The 24,261-nt window shown below is 36.9% G+C and overlaps 1 protein-coding gene across 1 annotated transcript in view; it reads left to right on the forward strand.

The window, feature by feature from the left end:
• The window catches only part of Gp210 (nucleoporin 210), a 147,091-nt gene that overhangs the window by 33,098 nt on the left and 89,732 nt on the right, over nucleotides 1–24,261 (forward strand). Inside the window, exons 11-14 of the mRNA XM_083115600.1 lie at nucleotides 6,292–6,555; nucleotides 11,829–12,106; nucleotides 18,588–18,783; nucleotides 23,245–23,354. Coding sequence (XP_082971726.1) covers nucleotides 6,292–6,555; nucleotides 11,829–12,106; nucleotides 18,588–18,783; nucleotides 23,245–23,354 — 848 coding nt within the window. The remainder of the gene's footprint in view (nucleotides 1–6,291; nucleotides 6,556–11,828; nucleotides 12,107–18,587; nucleotides 18,784–23,244; nucleotides 23,355–24,261) is intronic.

Consider the following 24,261-nt stretch of genomic DNA (forward strand, 5'->3'; position numbering starts at 1 on the left):
CACGACTGACTGGATAATTGTAAAATAGTCAGTTTTTAATGTCTAAAGCTTACAGAAAGCTTTGAATATTCATTTTTTTTAAATCAAATTATTGACATTCAAACAAAAATCAATTACTGCATGTTTATCCAAACTAAATTTCTGTGTGTATTTGGGGGAGGGGAAGGGTTGTGATGAAACTTTATTTTGGGGGATGCATCCACACCCTTGGGGGGGGGGGGTAATGGGCACCCCTGATGTGAGAGATATTTACAATGCAATGTCATGTCTCAGAAATATTTTTGTTTTTGAATCCGCCCCCTGGGGCAATTCATACATTACGGAGAAATGAGATAGATCGCAAACGCTTGGCAACATTGTTAATATTTAGTTGCCATGGAGCTCTTTACGGGGCAGCAATGTGCTTTTTGTGTTCGTGCATTTTATGAAAATAATAATCCTTATGTTGTGCGTCGTTTGTACCGGCATCATTATAACGTGGCAGGAATGAGAGACATCCCAAGCGCAAATTTAATTAAATATTGGGTGAGAAAGTTTGAAAATACTGGAAGCACTATGACTAGTAAACCGCCGGGACGTCCAAGGACATGAAGATCGAACAGAATGAATTACAGATGAAATCAATGCTATTGCTCGTGCAATGCTTCGGTGAGTGATCGAAAACTTTAGTTCAAGAATAATTGAAAGTAAAAACATGAACGGTCACCATTTGTCCAATACTCTTTTCCACAAATAAAAATTTAATGTTGAAGCTTTCTTTTGATAATAAATTTATCTTTAAAAATGTTTCTGAGTCTCCTTTTATAAGAGTTAGGGCTTGCATTGTTCAGTGTTTTTACAAAAAATATGAATACAGTAACAAATTATTGTAATAAAATAATTTTTGCAACTTGAAATAAATATTATGTGCACTTAAAAACTTCAAGTAATGAGTAACGTTCTGGTGTTCCATAACAACAAAAGATGTCTGAGGGGTCGCCTTATGATATACGAAAGGTTATAAAATGTACTAGAACTTAGGTTTACCAGTACTCTTACTGACACTTATATCAATACTTGAATATTGCAACAATTCAAAGTTGTTTGCAATATTTATAAATTTAATATGTATGTAAGAATTGTAGTGCAACTATTATTGTAACAGTATTGTTTTATGTTTACAATAAGTTTACACATAAAATAACCATAACATTAAACCTTAAAGGATGGGCCGTAACAGCAGGGATTTCCCTGAAGGACTACTTGTGAAACAGCTTTTTCTCGTAGCATGTTACTTTTTTATCATACTGTAACTTGGATAATGATCGGAGATACATGTTTTGAGTTCTGCATGAGTGTAGATGTATGTAATTAACAATTAAAGTTTAATTTTATTGTTACTATTTGTGGAGGGGTGGCAATGTCAGTTTTTTTTTTCATTGGTTTCGAAAACATCGCTTCTTTCTCAATTTAGCAATACGTGCGTAAATTTTTCCACATCAATGGCAAACATACCAGGCATTTTGCAGATTCACATCTTGGCGTAGCCTACGTGGGGATCCAATGAATTTCAAATTTCGTGTAAAAAAGTACTTACTTTACCTTTTTTTCTTCTTGTAGCAGATTACGGAAAATTTATTATTTTTCCATCAGGATTATAGCCCAAAGTATATTTATTTATTTATTTATTTAATTAAAGTTTCAGATACAGTACTTAAAGACCATTTTATACTGAAACTGTAGCAACAAGAAGAAAATAAAAACAATAATAAAAATAACAACAACAAAAAAAGACAATACAAGATGGCAGACAAAAAAACGAAATTGTTACACGTACATTCTTAGCGATTGTCGGAACCTGTGTTCTGACAAGAAAATATCGGTATTTACAGGCAGGTTATTATATAAGTGGGGGAGCCTATAGTAGAGAGACCGCTGTAGGAGAGAGAGCCTTGTAGCAGGAATCTGAAAGAGCTTTATGTTGCGGGTTGGCCGTGAGGGTACTCGTAGATGAAATTGGTTGACAAGGAATTCGGTTTTAATTTTGCCATTAATGATTTTATGCAAAAATTTCATGTTTGCTAGTTCGTGTCGAGTGTGTGGTGACTGGATCTTCAAAATAGACATAATATCTGTTTTATGGAGGTGTCCGAGAGAAGGAATTCTATGGCGAGGAAAAATCTGAGGACAGAATCAATCCTGGAAAGATTAGTTTTAGAAGCCATAGTCCAGATGGGGGAGCAGTATTCTAGAATGGGAGAGATAAAGGATTTGAAAAATATGCTAATGGCTGATTGGTTTTGGATTTCAGAGAACCTGTGCAGAATACCAAGGAGATGCATGGCTCGTTTAGTAGTATATGTAATGTGATCATTGAAGTTTAGCTTTTCATCGATGATAACACCAAGATCTTTTTGAGAGGAAACATTTTTGATGGGACAGTTTTCGAGAGTATAAAGAGAGATCAGTTTGTTCCTTTTTAAGGAAATGGTGAGGCAGGAGCATTTCTGAGGGTTCAATTCAAGTTTCCACTGGTGACACCACACAAGTAGTTCTGTAAGAGCTTGTTGTAGGATTAGTGAATCGCGTTCCGATGAAATTTCTTTGAAGAGTTTACAGTCATCGGCAAAGAGAAGTACATTTATGGGAAGAGAAGACAGTCTGTCTGGCAGATCATCCATGTAAAGAAGGAACAAAAGTTGGCCTAAGACACTCCCCTGGGGGACACCGGACAGGATGGGTAGAAAGCTGGAAGAGGAACCAGGGAGGATAACACGCTGCTCTCGTGCATGCAGATAGTCTGTTAGCAAAGATAGAAGTTTACCATGGATGTGAAATCTGGATTGTAATTTATGAAGAAGGAGGTTATGGTTAATTTTATCGAAAGCTTTTGAAATGTCCAAATATATAACGTCAAGCTGGGAATTGTTTGAGATAGACTGAGTAGCATGAGAAAGTAATACCGATAGATTGGTCAAGCAAGAGCTGCCTGGAAGAAAACCATGCTGAGCAGTATTTATAAGGGGAGATGTGAACTTCAGCAACCTGTCTTTGATTATTTTCTCACAGATGATAGAGAGAGGTGACAAAAGAGAGATTGGTCGATAAGATTTTACAGAATGTTTGTCTCCAGATTTATAGATCGGTACAACATTTGCACGTTTGAACAGTTCAGGAAACACACCTGCATAAAAACACTTGTTTAGTAAGAGACACAGAGGGTGAGCCAGGGAATCAGCAGTGTTGCGAAGGAAAATTGTCGGAATTTCATCGGGCCCTAAGGACCGGCGCAACGGCAAAGAGAGGAGGAGAGATTTGACTTCTTGAGGGCAGGTTTTAACCGAGGAGAGAGTGTGGGAACTAACAGACTTAACGTGAGGAAGAGGTTCGGAAACTGTCTCTGAGGAGAAATTTTCATGATAAAAAGTGTTAAAAAGTTGTGCTCTTTCGTCTCCAACAGCGGTGTCAGAATTATTTACAATTTCCATAGGCACACGAGGATTCTGTTTTCTCGAATTTAATAACGAGTAGAACTTCTTCGGTTCAGCAACACACTCGGCTGTTAAAAAGAGGTCTCATTTATACCTCTAACGTTCTTAATTCCGGAAATATAAAATTTCATTTAGAAGCATGCAGAATTTCATATTTCCTGCTGAAAACACAATCGGCGTTAGTGCAAATACCTGGAAAATCAGCCTTGGCATCTACGGGTTAAACTTGCTGTCATTTAATCAGAATATCCATGTTTGTTGCATCAACAATGTTCATAATTAATGAGAATTTCACAGTTTGCATAATTTCCAGCATATTGAGTTCATAAAAATACCCCACCCACATACATACATACTCTATATTGGCAAAAGTTGTTCATGATGTATAATCAGGATATGAAAGGTCTTGCTTGCTTGTCCAGTCTTGTGTGTCAGAAATATGTAAGAATTTGGTTTGGCGGGCGCGTGATGCATTTTTTACGTCATTTAGTATCATTCATTATGAGCAAGGATTTTTATAATATAAACGTAAATTTTTTTGGGTCTACATTTATTTATATCATATCTGAGGTTAATATAAATGAAACATATTGAATTACAAGTTAGAATGCTGAAAAAATATAAAAAATACAGTACGTACGTAACTTATTACATGTTTATAGCGCACAACGCTTCTCATCAGCAGGCGCGTGTCGTACTTTTTACGACAGATATTCCTGCTGAAAACCTAAAGGTTACAAGTATTTTTTTTTATTTTTTCAGCATTCTAACTTGTATTTCAATATGTTTCATTTATATTAACCTCAGATATGATATAAATAAATGTAGACCCAAAAACATTTACCTTTATATTATAAATATCCTTGCTCATAATGAATGATACTAAATTATTCACTGTCATATTGATTGACTTCTATATATTCGTCACTTAAGTCACTATCACTGTCCAATTCATGTGATCCCTCTTCATCAGAAGAAAGTTGAAGGATACGCTGAATTTCGCTCACGTCTACGTTTTGTCGACTCATTTTCAACAATGACCGGACGAAAACATTACAGAACAGGAGCAGGCGCGCAGCGCAAACTTTACGACACGGTGTTCTGATCTGAAATAAACAACAATTGACAGAGTATAACATATGGATTAGTAACAATGACTGCTAATATGCAACGCAAAATACCTCTTTGAGGAATACATAAAAAGCATAGGTCGACGAATTCAAAGGAAACACAAGAAAATTAAAGAAAATTACTTTTGGCGTAAATTTTGCGCAGGCGCGCCCGCTCGAAGGTTAAAGCTTACCAGGGGAGGGGGCTGCCAGGCCCACCATCTCTTGTTTTTCAATTTTTCAACTGTCTATATTTTTATATAAAAATGAAAATCATTTACATTGTTTCCCTATGTTCGCAGTGTTTCTTTATTACTTTTTTTTTTCATAAAATCATAAAGGTAATTTGCCTAAAATGTAAGATTCACTGTTCAGACACCACCTGTAATAGTGTATAATTGGTTAGTAATGTCTGCAATTATTATTATAATTACTTTATAACTGCACTTAAATAAACAAAGAAAGCATTTATAGTAATTAAATATGCAATTGCAATATTTTACTGCAAGTTTAGTGAATGATTAAATATAGGGTTAATGCAACATTGGTTAACCGAATTGTCAGTTTTTCACGTGTGTATTAATATTCTTCTATGCATGAATTATTAATTCTAGCCACAGGTTTTTATATTTATTAGGGATGGGACCGATTAATCTGTACTCGATCGGCTGATATAGGCATATTGGTAGAGGCACATATTTTTGGTAAATGAAAAAGCAAAATTTCGGTATAAAAACTGAGTCAATTTCAGGTTCAAAAGCGGTAAATAAAGTAAAATATCAGTGTTATAGCGGTGAAAAATTGGATCAAAAGTGGTATATATAAAGACATTTTGGTTTTAAAATTGTGATTATAATCCTAAATTTGATTTAAAAACTACACTTATTCCACAGAATTAACATTTCACTTCTAATAGCACATTTATGTAGTTATCCGAGTATTAAGTTTATTTCTGTGTAAAGGAGTCAATTTTTGTTTCTCCAATATTAACAGCATAATTAATTGATTTTCCGGGAATTGCATAACTCTCAGAATTATTCAGACCTCAGAAGGTGCCGCATCGGTGAATAAACCCTAAATTTCGTGTTTGAGTTAATTTAGATTTTTGCAGTTCATTTCGCATTATTTCGTGACAAAACATGGTGACAAAATGCATCTCACACCTTTCAAAAACATGAAAAATAAACACTACTATGTGTTTTTTCAAATTTCGTTTTTTCCTCAAAAACGAAATATGCATGCTCCTACATATCGGTAGAATTACCGATTATTTTACCTATCCGATATATCGATAAATATCTGATAATTTAGTGCAAAATTCTGCCATTTTGTTGTAATTTTTATGGATAATCTCCATGCCCTACTTTTAAAAAAGTAAATGTCAAAATATGCAATTTCTTTTGCACTGCAGTCACCTTGAAACACACATTTATTAAGGAGGTCAGTGAATCTTTCAGGTTCTTCAAGGACCATTTCTAATTTTATATCGGATCGGTAGATTATTGGTATCAGAAAATTTTATATGTGTACCTTATCGGTATATGCCAAAATTTCATATCGGTCCATCCCCAATATTTATCAATTCCCCAACTCCATGTTGGTTACAAGCTGCATGTAGACAAATTAAATTCATTAAACTCGAACAAAAATTTTGATTATACTAAAATCTGCCATCTTTATGTAGAAGTTCACATGTAACGTCTTTATTTCAGCACTGAAAGCATCTCCTGCTGGAATAGCCTGCACGACCATAGCCATTGTGGGTAAAATATTGGGAACGTGCGAGGTGACAGTCTCGTATACGTATCAAGACCTGCACGTGGAGGATTCTGTCACGGTTGCCACCTACAGGAAGTTGATATCCCTCCACCCAGTTAGAGGAGAGACAGTCTTGGCAGTCGGAACTTCCAGGCATCTGGCATTCGCAGGAGGCCCCCGTCCGTGGCCAAGTGGGTTTGCAGAGCATTCAAAATCACGTGAGTTTTCTCCAACATTTTATGCATATTGTGGCAGAGTGAAAGTTAATAATTACTAAATTTTATAATAATGTAATATAATCCCTTGTAAATTGCTCGTGTAAAATCGTGAATAGTCTCGCATATTGGCCGTGCGACTAAGGTGTCATGCTTTGGGCTCCAGCTACAGGACGCATGCAGGTTCAAGTCTCCTGGGGGAAGCGTAACAACTCCCCCCCCCCCCTGAGATTTCAGCCTGTGTAAGGGACCAGTGGCCAACTACCATCGTGAGGAAATTGGAAGCTGTGTATGACTAGCATAACCCAGCCATGGAAACCTACAGCAATGACTGGGGGTTCTTCGTGCTGACCACACGTCATCCCCTAACTGGTTAGATGATCTCCCACCCTCCCGAGGTGGAAGTGAGGCCAGGAGTGGGTAGGTTGATCTAGACTCTCAATAGACTGTTGCACTATGGGTTATAAAAAAAAAAGGTAAAGTGCTCCCCTGTGCATAGCACCACTATGGGTTATAGTTACTAAATTTAATGCATTTACTAATTGAAAGTAACTATGTGATAGTGAGACTATTATACCCTTTTTTTTTCAAACAAATGAAAGAATTCCAATAAAATTTACATAAGTTTTATTTGTAAAGAAATTAAATATATTTTCCAACAAATGGAGAATTTATCTTACAAATAACCTTAAGGGTTTTGGGCAACATTCCAGATGAACTTTAAATTAATTAAACTCTCTTAATAACAAAAATGACCCAAGTTTCTCAAATCAATTGCACCAAGGCTTAAATTACAACAAAGGCACCATTACACTTTTCTTTATCTCATTATAACACCATTAAGCCTTGTTTCCATGATATGAAAAACTCAATATGCTGACCAAGGCAGAAATTTATTTTATTATAAAACATAAACTAAACATAACGTTTCAACCTTCTAGCAAGGTCTTCTTCAGACTCTACAAAGTACAAATGTAACAAGGTACACAACAGGATGATATATATACACAAAAATACTTCCCTCCAGACTATTAGAAAGTAGTTCTGGAACAATCTAGCAGGTGGCTTTTCCTTGTCAACTGTACTTTCACCTGAAAGAGAATGTGGTTGGACTCTTTATCTCACACTATTGCCTTCATTCTTCTTCCTTCTTCTCTCCTCTTTCTCTCTTGTCCTTTCCACTCTTTCTAACACCGAAGAATGCAAACAAGAAAAAGGAAAACAGAGAAGAGGAAGGGATTATCTACGAAGTGAAATGTAAAGAATGTCAGTGTGTGTACATAGGAGAAACGAAAAAGAGGCTGAAAGACAGGTTGAAACAACATAGGGATGATGTACGACTTAAGAGAGAGAGAAATGCGATATTTAAACACAGAGTGAAACAGGACATGACAGAGTGGGATGAGGCTAAGCAGATAGGAAGGGAGAAGAGAATGCTAGTGAGAAAATGTAATGAGGCCAAGGAAATAGAGAAGAAAGGTGAAGACGACATAATGAACTGGAATGGGGGACTGAAGATAAACAAAGAATGGAAGAAGGTGTTAGAAAGAGTGGAAAGGACAAGAGAGAAAGAGGAGAGAAGGAAGAAGAATGAAGGAAAAAGAGTGTGAGATAAAGAGTCCAACCACATTCTAGATGGAAGTAAATATGTTTAGCCTTTTAGGTGAAAGTACAGTTGACAAGGGAAAGCCACCTGCTAGATTGTTCCAGAACTACTTTCTAATAGTCTGCAGTGGAGTATTTTTCTGTATATATATATCGTCCTGTTGTGTACCTTGTTACATTTGTACTTGGTACAGAGTCTGAAGAAGACCTTGCTAGAAGGTTGAAACGTTACGTTTACTATATGTTTTATAATAAAATAAATCTCTGCCCTGGTCAGCGTATTGAGTTTTTCTTTATCTCGTATAAGAGATCTAAATAAATGGACGAATTACGGATTCAGTAATGCAAGTAATATGAAGTAACCCATGCTCGCGTAAAGAAAGTGAAATAGAGGACTCCAGAAACCCCAAAGTAATTGTAACAAATCTACAGGAAGGAAGTGCCACACATACAAGATACTTCACCCCACCAAATCCTCGTAAACCTAAGGAAAACCAAAGAGGAGCGACCGAAAGTCTGCATCAGAAAAGAAAAGGCCCGGAAAAGCTAGGTACCTCCGTACCTGGAAGCCCTGTGACGTCACTTCCATCCTACACCACAACGATGTCCTCTCTCTTTATTCGTGGGAAACTAAAGATTTTGTTTTGTTCTTCGAAGAACTGACCTTAATATACAGGTGGCTACAATATCCAGGATGTTCTGATTGAGCATTATAATTTGTATAATCATGTAGCTATGAAGAAGAAGAAGAACAATATGTTCACGAGTCTGCTGTAGATTAAGATCGAGAGTAGAGTTCCTCGGGCACTATGTTGTACGCATGTACAAAGTTTATTAAACCTCATTTGTGTTTCACAAGTCCCTCAAAGCCAGCAGTGAAGACGTTTGGGGTTAGTGTCATAGCCAGCTGGTAACCTCCTGATGGACCTCCTCCATATCCTGGAACCAATGACCACCCAGATAATAGTTCAGTGGGCCAAAGAGATGAAAGTCGGATGGTGCCAAATCCAGACTATAAGTTGGCTGTTCCAGTCGTTCCCAACCTAGGGACCGTATGCGAGCCACTGTGGTAATGGCACTGTGTGGACAAGCGTTGTCATCCAGCAGAAGAACTCCATCTCTCTCTTCTCAAAGTACCTGGACGTTTCCTGGGAATGGTTGACCATAACTTCGTCAGGGTTCTGCAATACGTGGCTGCAGTGACAGTGTGACCCTGGGGCAGAAATTCCACGAGTAGGATGACTTTACTATCCCAAAACACAGTGACCATCACCTTCCTTGCTGACTGGGTGACACACCGGCCATTTTACCCACTTGGCACTCGAATGAATCGCCGCCATGGGAGAATGTGACTACTAGTGCCGTATACGATACATGGTGGTGCTGCCACCTACACTGACACTTGCGGAAAGGATCAGTGCAACGACTGATATTCATAAAATAATTTCACATTGCAGAAACTCTTTAAGATATTTCATTTTGCAACTTATATATTGACTTACCCTCGTACATTATTCTATGAATTATTTCTTTAAAGTGATATAAATCAGTGTTTCTTTTAACCTTTAGATGGCTGAGCAGGTTCACGAAATTAACCCCATTCTGGCCCAGGCTTCTCGGCGGGAATTTTAAATTTGAACACACTTTGGAGGAAAATTGTTATAACTCTGGCACTATGGGACCAATCTACTTCATATAACTTTCGTTTTGCAGCTAAAACATCAGTGCATGCAACCGTGTACAATTCAGAATGCTGAACCGAGGATGGGCAGCTTGGGGGAGCACAAGCCCCAAATTTCAATGGAAAAAAACTTTAAAAATCTGGAGTTTGCCTCCTCCTCTCCCGCTATTTTGGGGAGAGTATGCATTCTTTTCAAAGAATGAACGTTTCCAAAGAGAATGAAACATGTTTCATGTTCCTGGGTGACATACAGGTTGAATAATGAGCCAAAATGTGAAACTCTGTTCGGAAATGTGGCATGGATATGTTGCGGGGGAGTGGGGGGGGGGGGGAGAGGTTGGTCATCAATGTGAATTTCTCAGACCTGTGTCAGAGTTTCCACCCAAACATAAGAGTATGAAGGTTCAAAAAGCACAACCATTTCAATAGTATCATCGGACCAGTAAAGGTTAAATTCTCGATTTAAATCAACCTGTTTTGTTCCCAGTATTAATATCACTTGAAAGATAATGGCGACTATGCAGAAAAATGATATGGATATATAGTATGTGTTTGAGTTACTAGTACACGTTTGTTACAGTTTTGTTACTTGTTTTATAATGAATCAGCGCTTACTTTGAAATGCTCTGTGTAACTTGCATACTGTATTAACTTTGATACAAAAGAATATGTCCTATTACATAACATATTGTCTTTACATGAGAGAATCACAAACAGTAGCCTTGTAGACTATCTTCGTGACATTGTTGACTTGTGATTCTGAGAACTAGCTTTTTAAAACCAAAATTTTTGTTTGTCTCCTGTATTAATTGTGCTTGTATTTTCAATTCTGAGAACTAGCTTTTTAAAACCAAAAGTTTTGTTTGTCTCCTGTATTAATTGTGCTTGTTTTTTCAATTCTGAGAACTAGTTTTTTAAAACCAAAATTTTTGTTTGTCTCCTGTATTAATTGTGCTTGTATTTTCAATTCTGAGAACTAGCTTTTTAAAACCAAAATTTTTGTTTGTCTCCTGTATTAATTGTGCTTGTATTTTGAATTCTGAGAACTAGCTTTTTAAAACCAAAATTTTTGTTTGTCTCCTGTATTAATTGTGCTTGTATTTTGAATTCTGAGAACTAGCTTTTTAAAACCAAAATTTTTGTTTGTCTCCTGTATTAATTGTGCTTGTATTTTCAATTCTGAGAACTAGCTTTTTAAAACCAAAATTTTTGTTTGTCTCCTGTATTAATTGTGCTTGTATTTTCAATTCTGAGAACTAGCTTTTTAAAACCAAAATTTTTGTTTGTCTCCTGTATTAATTGTGCTTGTATTTTGAATTCTGAGAACTAGCTTTTTAAAACCAAAATTTTTGTTTGTCTCCTGTATTAATTGTGCTTGTATTTTGAATTCTGAGAACTAGCTTTTTAAAACCAAAATTTTTGTTTGTCTCCTGTATTAATTGTGCTTGTATTTTCAATTCTGAGAACTAGCTTTTTAAAACCAAAATTTTTGTTTGTCTCCTGTATTAATTGTGCTTGTATTTTGAATTCTGAGAACTAGCTTTTTAAAACCAAAATTTTTGTTTGTCTCCTGTATTAATTGTGCTTGTATTTTCAATTCTGAGAACTAGCTTTTTAAAACCAAAATTTTTGTTTGTCTCCTGTATTAATTGTGCTTGTATTTTGAATTCTGAGAACTAGCTTTTTAAAACCAAAATTTTTGTTTGTCTCCTGTATTAATTGTGCTTGTATTTTGAATTCTGAGAACTAGCTTTTTAAAACAAAAATTTTTTGTTTGTCTCCTGTATTAATTGTGCTTGTATTTTCAATTCTGAGAACTAGTTTTTTAAAACCAAAATTTTTGTTTGTCTCCTGTATTAATTGTGCTTGTATTTTCAATTCTGAGAACTAGCTTTTTAAATCAAAATTTTTTGTTTGTCTCCTGTATTAATTGTGCTTGTATTTTTAATAATTGCTTCAATGCTTGACCATTAAGTGTTTTTCGTTGCAGTTGACGTGGAAAATAACACTGTAGTTGAAGTCACCGAATTGAAGGCCCTTGTTAAACACAAGCAAGACTTGTACGCATTTAATGTTCTTTGCAAGAGGCTGGGGGAGAGCTACGTCACCTTGCAAGTGACCAACAACCCTACTTCGAAACAGTGTAAGCTATCACAGGCGTATGCGATTGTGAAGGTGTACTGTGCGAAGCCTAGATTCGTCCAGCTGAAGCCAGAGTTGAAGATTGCAGATGGTAAATCATGTCCAATGAACCTGAATTCACAGAAGGTTGGTGTGCTCAGTTTCTTTGAAAATATGTTCATATTTACTATGTGCGAATTACTCACAAGATTAACAATATAAATTCAGTTTTACTTAAGTTTTTTTGCGAGTATAGTTTGTTCTTCAATTACGACGTTTTGAGAGATAACTTCTCTCTTCTTCAGAACGGGAATATACATGAAGTTTGGCCAGGAATGTTTGAAAAATGGGATAAGAAAGAATATAGAAGCATTGGATTCCACGTCACCCCAGAAGTTTTGCGCGAGGCTTTGAAAGAGGAAGATTTTGAACTAGATATGACGTAATGAAGAGGGGAGGGAGGGGAAATGATGAACAAAAGACAGCCGGTTCGACTGCTTCCACATTCACAAGGGAAGCTCGTTGCGGACAACTTGACTGGAAAATAGTGAACGGTTTTTAGAATTTTAAAGGGTTTTACAGTAAAAATTTATACAGAAGGAACAATACGTTTTTATAATAGGTTTTAACTTGGGCAATAATGGCTTTTAAGAATGTAAATTGTCAGTGTGTAATCGATCTTCGTATATTTTTTCCCCACTCACATTTCACCTAATTCTTGATCCTGTTGACTATGGAAGAAATGTTTTGACGAAGCTAAGACCCTATGAATTGCTTATAACCTGAAGAAGATACGAAACGTCGTAATTGAAGAACGAACTATACTCGCAAAAAACGTAAGTAAAACTGAATTTATATTCTTTGAATATAGAAATGTTACTGAAAAAGAGTACTTATATTGACACTAGGGGTGGGAAAGATTTATCAGTACTACAGGCTGGCTACTCGCTGGGAATTCCATTTTTTATTGGCTCTGGGAATTATGTGCGGAATTTTCTCCGTAGACTCGAAAAAGTGCATCTTTTATTAATCCAAACTACCTTGAATCCATACATATTTATAAATGTTTTCACAGTGTAGCTTTTATTGTATCAAGGAAGATAAAGCTGCAGTGAAAAACAAAATAGAAATCTCTCAATCGCTATACTTTATTAATGTTCTTTGCAGAATAATCTGTCTGGCAGACATATAAAGTCATGGGAAGATGCCGAACCTGACCTTTTTGCAGCTCGTATGCTATGAGTTCTTTACAGATGTTAATTCATTTATATTGAGCCAAATTCGAATGTGCCACTTACCTAGGAAATGCCATGTTTCCACCACCGGTTGTGTTTGATCTGCAGGCCACCACTATTGACTATTGCCCGGCATCGGAGTTTCCATTGCAGGAGACCGCGTTGCAGCTGGACCATGGGTATTGCATCCCTCTCCTCGTTACAGGCTTTCCATAGGCCGGAGACTGTGCGGACTCGACGATGGGACAGGCGCCGCTTGAGGAGTCCGAAAGCACAATAGTCCATTGGGCTGGCATCTGGACTCTTGACAGGGATGTCAGAGAAGTGAATTGCAGAAATTCCAGTTTCCTGTTCCATACGGCGATAGAATTCCAGCGATGTTTTCGCCATGTGGCGGGATGCCTTGTCTTGGTGCAGTTCAACCTGGTTCACGTCTTGTCCGTACAATGCTCTTGCGAACGACCTTGAGGTGTAAATCCCTGTGAATGGCGCAGTTGATTGTTTCCTGCGATGTGCGGCATTTGCTGGCCATCGCACTCTGTGTGGGGGGATTTTTGGAGGTCGCCATACGCAGAACAACATGCAATAGCGGCGGGGTCCTCTTCACGGGAGGCCGGTTTCTAGCTGCTCACGTCGGTGTGGTGGGCCCAGGACTCTGTGCCGCATATTTCCGTATAATACGAATCACAGTGGCACGACCTACATGAAAATTATGCACTTTACACATTTCTACGATGCGCGACGCCATGAACTTACCGTCAGAAAGGGCAACAATGTACCCCTCCCAGAATCTGTTCAGTTTCGGCAGCATCAGACTACGCTTGACCACACTGCTCTACTGTGTGACTAACGAGATACTGTTGCTTGCCTCGTGGCAATCTCACGGCGATACGTTACGTATGCGCGTTACAGTCGCACATTGAATTCGGCTCAATATAAATGAACCAACCTCTGTATAACCAAAATTTGACTGCATTTGTATCAGTTCGTTGTCTGTTGTTCGCTCACGTGCATGTTTTTGCTGACAGAAGTGTGTTAATTTTCTTAATTATTGTTTTGTGTTATCATCATTTCCCTAATCTGCATATGATTATACATGGTAATAAGAAAGGTTTAAATAGAAGAAAAATTTGCCTGAACCGATGAATTTTTGGAGAGTTCTCCTTTAAAACCAGGAATTATACTTGAATTTTAGCATGGTCTTAGAGTAGCCACCCTGTACTGTATTGGTATGATCTGATATAGTCATACTGGTTTATTGGGAAAATTACCGATAATTTTACGAATCCGATGTGTCTATAAATAACTTACAATTTAGTGCAGTATTCTGCCATTTTGTTATAATTGTTATGGAAATAAACATATAATCTCCATTCTGTACTTCTTTTAAAGTTAATGTCTAATTATGCAGTTTGTTTGCATTGCAAAAGCTTGGTAACAAATATTTATTAGGTCAATGAACCATTTGGAATTTATCAGATTCGTAGAATATCATTTATCGGTATCGGTGAATTTTCTATCTGTACTTTATCGGTTTCGGCCAAAATTTCATATCAGCCCATCCCTACTTGGCACATTCAGTATTTCACTAAGGTTCCTTGTTTTCTTCAGGGATTTTAAAACTTACATGTGATGGCAGTCGAGTTGAAAAGTATAAAAACAGGTACCATTAGGAAGTTCGAGGTGGTGGTACCACAAGTACAAGGGTGAAAATCTGTTGGTTCATATGGGAGGGAGGCTATACTGTAATGGGGAAGGGGGGTAGTTGGTTTGCCTGGTTACCAAAGTATCGCTGGCGTAGCAAATGTAGGTTGGTGTTAAGTGTTGTATCACCAACATCGTATTATGATGTGAAGTGGCATGTGTTTACTTCGCTACTCAGTGACGAAAATAAGTGCAACAAATGTATTTTTTTGTGGGTTGACTTCCTTCAAATTTTTTCATTGTTACTGTGAAAGAAATGCCATTCCCAGAATTGCAGAATAATCCCTAGTTGACTGTAAATAATTTTTGACAGCTGAGCTGTCTACTTTGAGGCTAATTTTCAGAACCATGCGCTCAAAACACAATTTTGATTCATATGTTGGTTTTATGTGTCTAGGACATTTTGGTACCAGGACTTTTTGGTGCAACATGTAACTTTATGCACAGAAAGAAAATAATGTTATTTTGAATTGACCCCTCTTTATTGCATCCCTTCATACAAGTAATTTTACTTGGAAACGTTACGAGCAACACCTCGTAGGTAGTGAACGATGTCTCTCCTATCATATGCAGCAGAGAGTTTTTTTAGTTGAACAAAAACAGTCTTTGTATTTCTTTCTTGGCCGCTCGTCAGTGTTGACAAGAAATAACTTATTCTTAGGGAGACAAATTTATGGTAAATAAAAACTGAGGAGAGCAGTAAATAAAATGTTAGATCAGTGGTGGAAAAAGCAAACAGACTAATCTTATCGCTGCTACAGCTAGCAAGTTCAATGAAACTGGAAGTTGAGTAGACATTCGGGGGAAGAAAGGAATGCAGCTGGACAGGGAGCGAAGTTTTTTCGAACTGAGATTATGTGCATGGGAAATCCCAATTTGCAGCATCTTCCTGATGTGATCGAAAATAAAACGTTCTTCAGCTGCAAGTGGTAGGTAACTTTAGGCAAACATTTCGTTACAAATCGATAGTTTGCGCGCACAACCTCGATTGCCGATTTTTGCATGTTTTCTACTTAATTTGATGATATTTCACGGTTATTTCGCGAAAAAACATTAATTTTGTGGAAAAGCACACATTTTGCATTACTTCGCGAATAAAACTCATGCATATTTCATCATTGGGGTGTAGTTACGTCCAGAATGTTCAAAATTGCATCTTTTTTTCACATTTCGCAATTTTGCGCATTGCGAAAATTCAATGTCGCCGTCTCGCGGAGTTATATCTTTATGTACAACATTTATTTACACTTCTACCCTTCGCCGTATATACATATTTTCATTACAAATCCAATATCAACTGCTCCTGGTTTCCTTTTGCCCCAAAACACAAGAGACTTTACTCTACGAGCGCACTATTTACCATAGTGCTAACCGCCTCCGCAGTATGATGCGGAGGTCCCTACGCCGTCCTGGTATGATGCGGAGGTCCCTACGCCGTCCTGGTATTAAGTGCAATAGAGCTTCGAGTGCACTATTTACCATAGCGCTAACCCACCCCTGCAGTTTATCACACAGAGGTCCCTGTGTATACTCTGTGTGTATCGATGCATCCAAAAAACTGTCAGAATCCATTGAGGGATGGCCTCTTTCTGCGATCTGAGAGCATAAGTGTAACAAGTCGGAACCGGTATTTATACCTCTGACAAACTGCGGGGGCAAGTTCCTATTGTTACCTTTCAAACAGGGAAGCCATTGAGGGAACCCAACCGTTGGCTTCCCCGGCTACCGGGCAAAAAGCAACCTAGGCCAGAGCATTTACAAAGAAATAAATTCGTACATATACACTTCCCAATTTCCAGCTGTGTGCGTAAAAACCACACAGCAACAGTTTCCACTGCTGTCCATAGCAAGTTTCGTTCAGAGCTACTTCTCGACGAAGTACTTCCAGGAACCACCAAATCGTGCGATGGTCGGCGGAAACATGCGACTGGAATCCTCGATGCCAGCCCTCCACAGCATTGTTTTTCCATCTCCATCAGCTCCGTAGTGATTCCAAAGTCCAAACATCTGGTGCATGGCTGTGTTCATTTACAAATTTCACCGTTCACAGTGTGGACATGGGCCTTGCACTGCTTTTTCAGAGAGCACTGCCAGTACACTTTATAATTTCTGGTCTTTTCTTTTAAATACGAAATTCCATCATGGATTAGCTTCTTTCCACCATGAGAACTATTCACTACAGAACACATTTTGAAGTGATGAGGAAGTAACTAACATTCAGTATTTATAGTGACTGAAAAGTGACAGTGAATGACAGAGGTGAAAAGCTATAAAGAGAAAGGTGCCAAAATGTCCTGGCACCAAAAGGTCCTAGCACCAAAATGACCTGGCAACAAAAGGTCCTAGCACCAAAATGACCTGGCACCAAAAGGTCCTGGTACCAAAATGACCATGCACCAAAATGACCTGGCACCAAAATGACCTGGCACCAAAATGACCTGGCACCAAAAGGTCCTGGCAATAAAAGGTCGTGGCACCAAAATGACCTGGCACCAAAAGGTCCTGGCACCAAAATGACCTGGCACCAAAATGACCTGGCACCAAAAGGTCCTGGCACCAAAATGACCACCAAAAGGTCCTGGCACCAAAATGACCACCAAAAGGTCCTGGCACCAAAAGGTCCTGGCACCAAAAGGTCCTGGCACCAAAATGTCCTGGCACCAAAATGACCTGGCACCAAAAGGTCCTGGCACCAAAAGGTCCTGGCACCAAAATGACCTGGCAACAAAATGTCTGGCTCCTGATCTATATCTACCAAAATATTTTGTTTTTGAAAATTTGGAATAATATTTGAATCTTGCCTTGAGAATTTACAGTAGGTATACAGAGGTGGAATAGAAAGGTGGCATTGTAAAATTAATACAGTAAACCCTCGTTAACACGAATCCCAAGGAACCGAAAATTCAAGAGTTCGTGTTAAAAAAATTCGTGCTAACCGGTGACTCAAATTTTATTGTTGCAATACAGTTCTTTCTACACAGTAACCATTTACAATACGTATTATGTATGTCATCATAGAAAACACTAGTACAGTACTCTTCATAAGAGCAATAATGCCTTGATCCAAAGGTACTTGATGTTACTTGTACTGGCTACGTCTTAAAGAATAGAAAAACACATCTGAACACACAACTGAATTTGTTGGTTAAATACGTATAAGCTCATTGTTGATGCGATGATCGCGATTGTCGAGCAATTGCACCCAAGTTTTAATCTTGATGTTACTCGTACTGGCTATGTTTTAAAGAATAGAAAAACATATTTGAGCACATTGTTGATCTGAATCTGTTGGTTACAATACTGTATAAGTTGATTGTTGACAAGATGATAGAGATTGTTGAGCGATTTCTTACATACCTAGCAGAGGAACAACAGAAAAAAAATATGAAAAACTTTGAAAGTTCGTGTTAAATGAGATCTAATGACGCAACAGACTAAAAAACAGTTCGTAATTCATGGTAACCGAAATTCACGTTAACCGATAAAACTATCTATAAGATAAAATACATCCCTGCCGGGACCAACATTTTGTTCATGTTAACCGAGTGTTCGTTTTAAGCGAGTTTGTGTTAACAAGGGTTTACTGTTTTTCACCTCATTTTTTTTTATTTTCAAAATGAGAGTGTGAGGTATTCTTCATATATGGTAGTATACTAAAGTGTGTACAAATTTATTTCAACTTCCTCTAGATTGTTGCCCAGAGCTACAAGGATGTTGAGCTGACAGTGGTGGTGAAAGATTCCGAGGGGCGCAAGTTTGACAACATCACAACTTTGTATCTGGAGTGGGTGTTTAATCCACAGACCACCTTGGCAGTCCCAGTGAAGCAAAATAGTGCGATCATGGAGCACTCTGTAGAAAATGATATTATTATTCCGGGAAGAAGTAAGTGTTAACAACATATTGTCATTAATAGAGCAACATATTTATGGTGAATAAAACATCAAGATTTCAGCACGAAACGAGGTACATTTCGGGATCAAAAGCAGAATATAAAATTACATTTCAGTGTTAAAAGGGCAAATAGTATCGTAAATTTGGTTTTGCAAACTATGCTATTACATAAAGTAAGCACTTCCCTTCTAATAATATATGTATGTAGTTATCAAGAGTATTGACTTTATTCTTTTGTAATGGAATTCATTTTTGCTTCTCAAATATTTACAGCAGAATTAATTGATATTCTGTGATTTGCATAACTCGCAGGATAAGTCAGACTTTAGAAAGTGTTGTGCTTGTAAATATACTAAATTTTGTGTTTAAAAGTTTATTTTGCATTTCATTTCGTGACAAAACATGGTAGGAAAATGTACCTTGGACCTTTCAAAAACATGAAAAAATAAACATCACAGTTTGCTATTTCACATTTTGTGTTTCCATAAAAAACTAAATATAAATACTTCTAGTTATTAGTAAATTTGCTTTGCCAACAGTGGCTCTCCTTGGTGTATTGTTTCTGCACTGTAGCAATGTATGTGGTAACCATTATGACAATAAAAATAATACATTGTCATAACAACATTTGAAAATGGTTAGGCTAAGTTCAAAGTTCCACATTTGTGCAATATTTATAATAATTTAGTCATATGATTGCTCAAAATTTTATTCATATAATGCAATTAAGTGTCTGAAATTACTATTTAAACTAATTTTATTAAATATGATGTTTAAAAAAGCCAATTTGTATATCATGACAAAATTATCAAATTGTGCAATATTTTGAATTCATATTCATAACAGTTATTTTTGACTGGCAATATGAAAAACAAATATCTTCAATCATATGTGTTCTTTCAGACAAGAAAGATATGATACATTCAAATTTATAATTAAATTTATTGGAATTGTGTACATTTGCATTGGCATCAAGGTTTATATACAATGGTCAACTCTTTAAAATTGTTCAATGTATAATATGATGTCATACTTGGTATTTCGTATCAACATTCAAAAAATGGTAATTGTAATCATTAGATAAGTATATTGTGATATACACAGTAAAATAGCTGTAACAGAGCAAATATGTACATTTACTACACAAACATTCAAGCTGTTAAGCACTTATGGACCAAAATATAAAACAAAAACAATTGAAGATAACACATACTAAAAAATCTGGCTTGAACTAGTTGCTCTAATGCTAATTGTCTGTGACTTTTGAGGAATCTCATGATGGATGGCAGATAAGTAAAAATGTGGCTATTGGTGAAGGATTGATATTTGTATAAATTTTGATTTTTTGAAAGATTATACTTTGCAAGTTAATCTTCAATAGTTTGTTTAAACTATGTAGAGACATTTTGTTCATAAGAGAATCTTGATAATGCTTTTATAATGGCATAATCTTTAAAAAAGATTTGGAACTTGTGAAAAGTGCCAAGTTTAAAAATTGGAAGCAGGAAATTATTATCTGCTTGCATCTGCATTATCAAGCTAGTAGATGAATAATGCATTACCTCAAATGAATGTTTTGAGAAATAAGACAAAAGTGAGAGAAATATCTTCTGCATTTTGGAAGTGAATTAACCATATGTGGAGTTTTAAAAATTGAAGAATGGAAGCCATCTTGTAAACCTGGTTGAAGAAATTGACATATTGAGTATACTCAGATGTAGAACCGATGCATGCCAAAATATTAAGAAAAAGACTTACTCTACCTCACAAGGAGATAATAAAGAAATATTATTAACAGCTTCATAGATCGGAGACACATTTAAATCGGATATTTTGTGTTTCTTGTGGTTAGTACTTCCCAATTATATATTGCGGAACATAGTCGAAGGTGCCATTATGCTTTTTGCACGAAAACAAACACATTTTCTGCTAAAATAAGCCATTTTCCTGAATGCTACGGAAAGCACCTCACGGTGCGATATTGCTTGCTTTGCGAATAATAACGCATCTTTTGTTTTCGAATATCAGTGTTTCCAACTCTATTGTGCATGAAAATTCCTATGTTCCACGAATTATTGGGTTTTTTAAATTATCCTTTCATTAACAGTTTCATACATCGGAGACACATTTAAATCGGATAGCCCCACAAACCATTGACGTTAGCCCCAAAAACCATCCACGGGTAGCCCCACAAACCATTGTCGTTAGCCCCAAAAACCATCCATGGGTAGCCCCACAAACCATTGACGTTAGCCCCAAAAACCATCCACGGGTAGCCCCACAAACCATTGACGTTAGCCCCAAAAACCATCCACGGGTATCCCCACAAACCATTGACGTTAGCCCCAAAAACCATCCACGGGTAGCCCCACGAACCATTCACATGAGGTTAGGTTAGGCCTGTTAGGTTATGTTCCATTAGCACCCATTTCACCCCTAAATTCATCGAAAAACCATTTTCCTTTCTCGACAAAAAACCGCGCATTTCTCGAAGAAAAAAACGTGCGTTTCTCGAAAAAAATCACGCATTTGGAAACCCTGATTCCACTAGCGAGATCGCGTGACTTCCGACGCTAGAGCCATCTGCAGGTACATCTTGGAAACAACGGCATGATGATGTCGATTTTCACAAAATGCGCAATATTATTACATGAAAAGTGATTATTTATTGTTCTGCTGCTTGTACGATGACGTTTTAGGAGGAATATATATCGACGAAGGTTGTAAACCTTGGAGAAACTCATTTCCGTAAGTAGTTTCTTGTGTAAAATTGAAGAAATGTGTCTCCGATGCATGAAACTGTTACCGAAATATTTTCTTCATATAAATAACATTTATATGTTATAAATGTTCTTGTAAACAAATGCATAATTTGATGCTCTTGTAACTTTTGTTATTTCTAGTTTTTTATCAATATAATAATTATAAAAATATTTATTATTGTTTGAACATAAACACTATTCATCAGCATATGTAAGCTGGTATTCCTTTTCAACATATATCCATAGCTTCCTACTGAGCTATAACATTGATTTGAATTTTTGACAGGTATATACATAAAATGATGTGCCAATCAAGACTTCATGTTTAACCGAGGACATTTATCAAAGTGATTGATTAGTGAGATAGATTAGACTGAATTGTCTTCTCGATATTTAGTCTCACTTTCTTCTCTTTTCATCACATTTATCGTCATACCATCTTAAAGTAAAAAGCACTTAAAATTGTTGTAATTATTTTTTAATTATCCCCAAAATGTTGTGGAACTATATTCGAAGAAGCATTAGAACATATCAGAATTAAAGTGTACTTCATATTTCCCAACATCACCTTAGCAAGATTTTCCTGTATTTTAATGTTCAAATATTCATATCGGTATTAATACCGGGTGTACACAAATTAATATCGGAGTTTTAAACTTGTATATTTTGTATGCTATACACATTACAAATATGAACCATATATGAAATGAAAGAGTAACTTGCCAAGTTTTGATTCTATGCAAGCGCAAAATTTGTTTCCTAACTCTGCCGCTTGGCTGAGCCATTCGTAGAGATGGCGACTCCCGAGCGTAAGTCTTTTTGTGTGTTGGAACTCGCGAGGTCTAATTCACTTGTTACAGTTCACAGTTCAACGGGCGTATCGACGAAGATTTGGACATGACCCCCCCCCCCCCTTCCCTGTGTGTTTTGTGTTCACTTTTCCACTTCGATGAAATGTCTATTCATCGCTAAAAATCACACGACTAAGAAAATCGTCATCTTCTTGATTAAGAATGGGTGTGCAGAAGTTCCTATGAGCCAAATGATCTGCAGGCTTTAGGGCCTGTAACAGCTGGAGACGGTACGGTCTCATTTGGAGTCTTTTCCTTAACACTTTCCACACTGTCATTGTTGGCACTGTTAGTTCTTGACTTGCCCGCCGCACAGATTTTCTAGGACTGCAAGTGAAAGCCGTTCTGACGCTTTCCGCCTTCTTGCCTGATACACGTGGCCATCCGGAACTTTTACCTTTACACAAGCATCCTGTCATCTTAAACTGGTTATACCACCTACGAATGTTGTCAGATGGGGGTCACTTCCAAATCTTCGCCGATACACCCGTTGAACTGTAAGGACAATTAGACCTCGCGAGTTCCAACACACTTACGCTTGGGAGTCATCATCTTTATGAATGGCTTCGCCAAGCGGCAGAGTTAGGAAACAAATTTGGTGCATGCATAGAATCAAAACTTGGTGAGTTACACTCTCATTTCATATATGGTTCATATTTGTAATGTGTATAGCATATAAAATATACAAGTTTAAAACTCTGATATTCATTTGTGTATACCCTGTGTTACCGTTGGTTCAAATTGTTTGTGAACACACACTTTTTTTTACCTTGTGCCAAAGATAACATGAAAGTGTTTAAATGTTCCAGTGATAACATGAAAGTATTTAAATGTTCCAGCCTATCAAGTAATCCAGACCAAGGGAGTGACTGGTATGCTGGAGGTAACCGTTGAAGTAATTGGATACCACAATAACCTCATGTCCAAAGATGATGGCATAGAGCAAGAGGTAATTTTTTGTAGATTTTTCATGTAAGAAGCAGAAGAGATTGCAGTGGTATAGTTGTTATGGCGAATTGTGACAGTTTCACACCAGTGTGAATTTATTTCATTATCATCGGAATGGGTAATACTACTGAAAAAAAATAGTACAAGACGGGTATGCTGCAAGTAAAAGTTTATTATTAAACTAGATACAATCTGTAAAAAATGTGATTAATAAGTATTTATTGAATTCCATGTATTCCTTATGGACAAACAACTTGGCAAATCAAATGGAAGTTTCATTTTTTCTAAACACAAACAAAATCTTCAACCTGTCCTATTTCCATTGGTGTGTTTTTCTGTGCCATCAGATGTTTGATATTCCCAAGAGAACAAGTAACATAATTCTCCCATAAGCATTATGCAAAGTTTTCTCCATCCAGCACACAGCTATATTCTTCTCCAGCTCACTGTGAGTAAATGTCGTTGGGGGAGAGGCAGTTTAGAGTCCTCATGTCTGGCTGAACATGGAAACTGTTCTTTGTTCTCTTAAACAGGAGGCAGTAAAATTGTAACGTTAACCTACTTTTGAGAACTTGTACAGTACTTCTGTTTTCTTCCAAGTTTAAAGACCTGCTTCTATTATTTTTCAGACATAAATATATTTCTAGTTGAGACAAAACAAATTAATCTATAGTCTTATCAGTTTTGGCTGATGTTTACATGTCAATGTAACAGTAAAATTATCTACGAATGGCCTGAAATTCAGTACAAATTTATTATTTAAGTGGTTGTAAACACACAATTAATATATCAGGGTTTTATAATGTAAATGCGCAAAGCTGCAGTTTCCTTTAGAGGCAAAACATAGTGCCATTATCTAGTTTCCAAACATTAATGAAAGTAGTTAATGAAATGGAAACTAGATGGAC

Source organism: Lepisma saccharinum, chromosome 30, assembly GCF_977018435.1.
Source record: "Lepisma saccharinum chromosome 30, izLepSacc3.1, whole genome shotgun sequence".
In the NCBI taxonomy this organism is placed as follows: Eukaryota; Metazoa; Arthropoda; class Insecta; order Zygentoma; family Lepismatidae; genus Lepisma; species Lepisma saccharinum.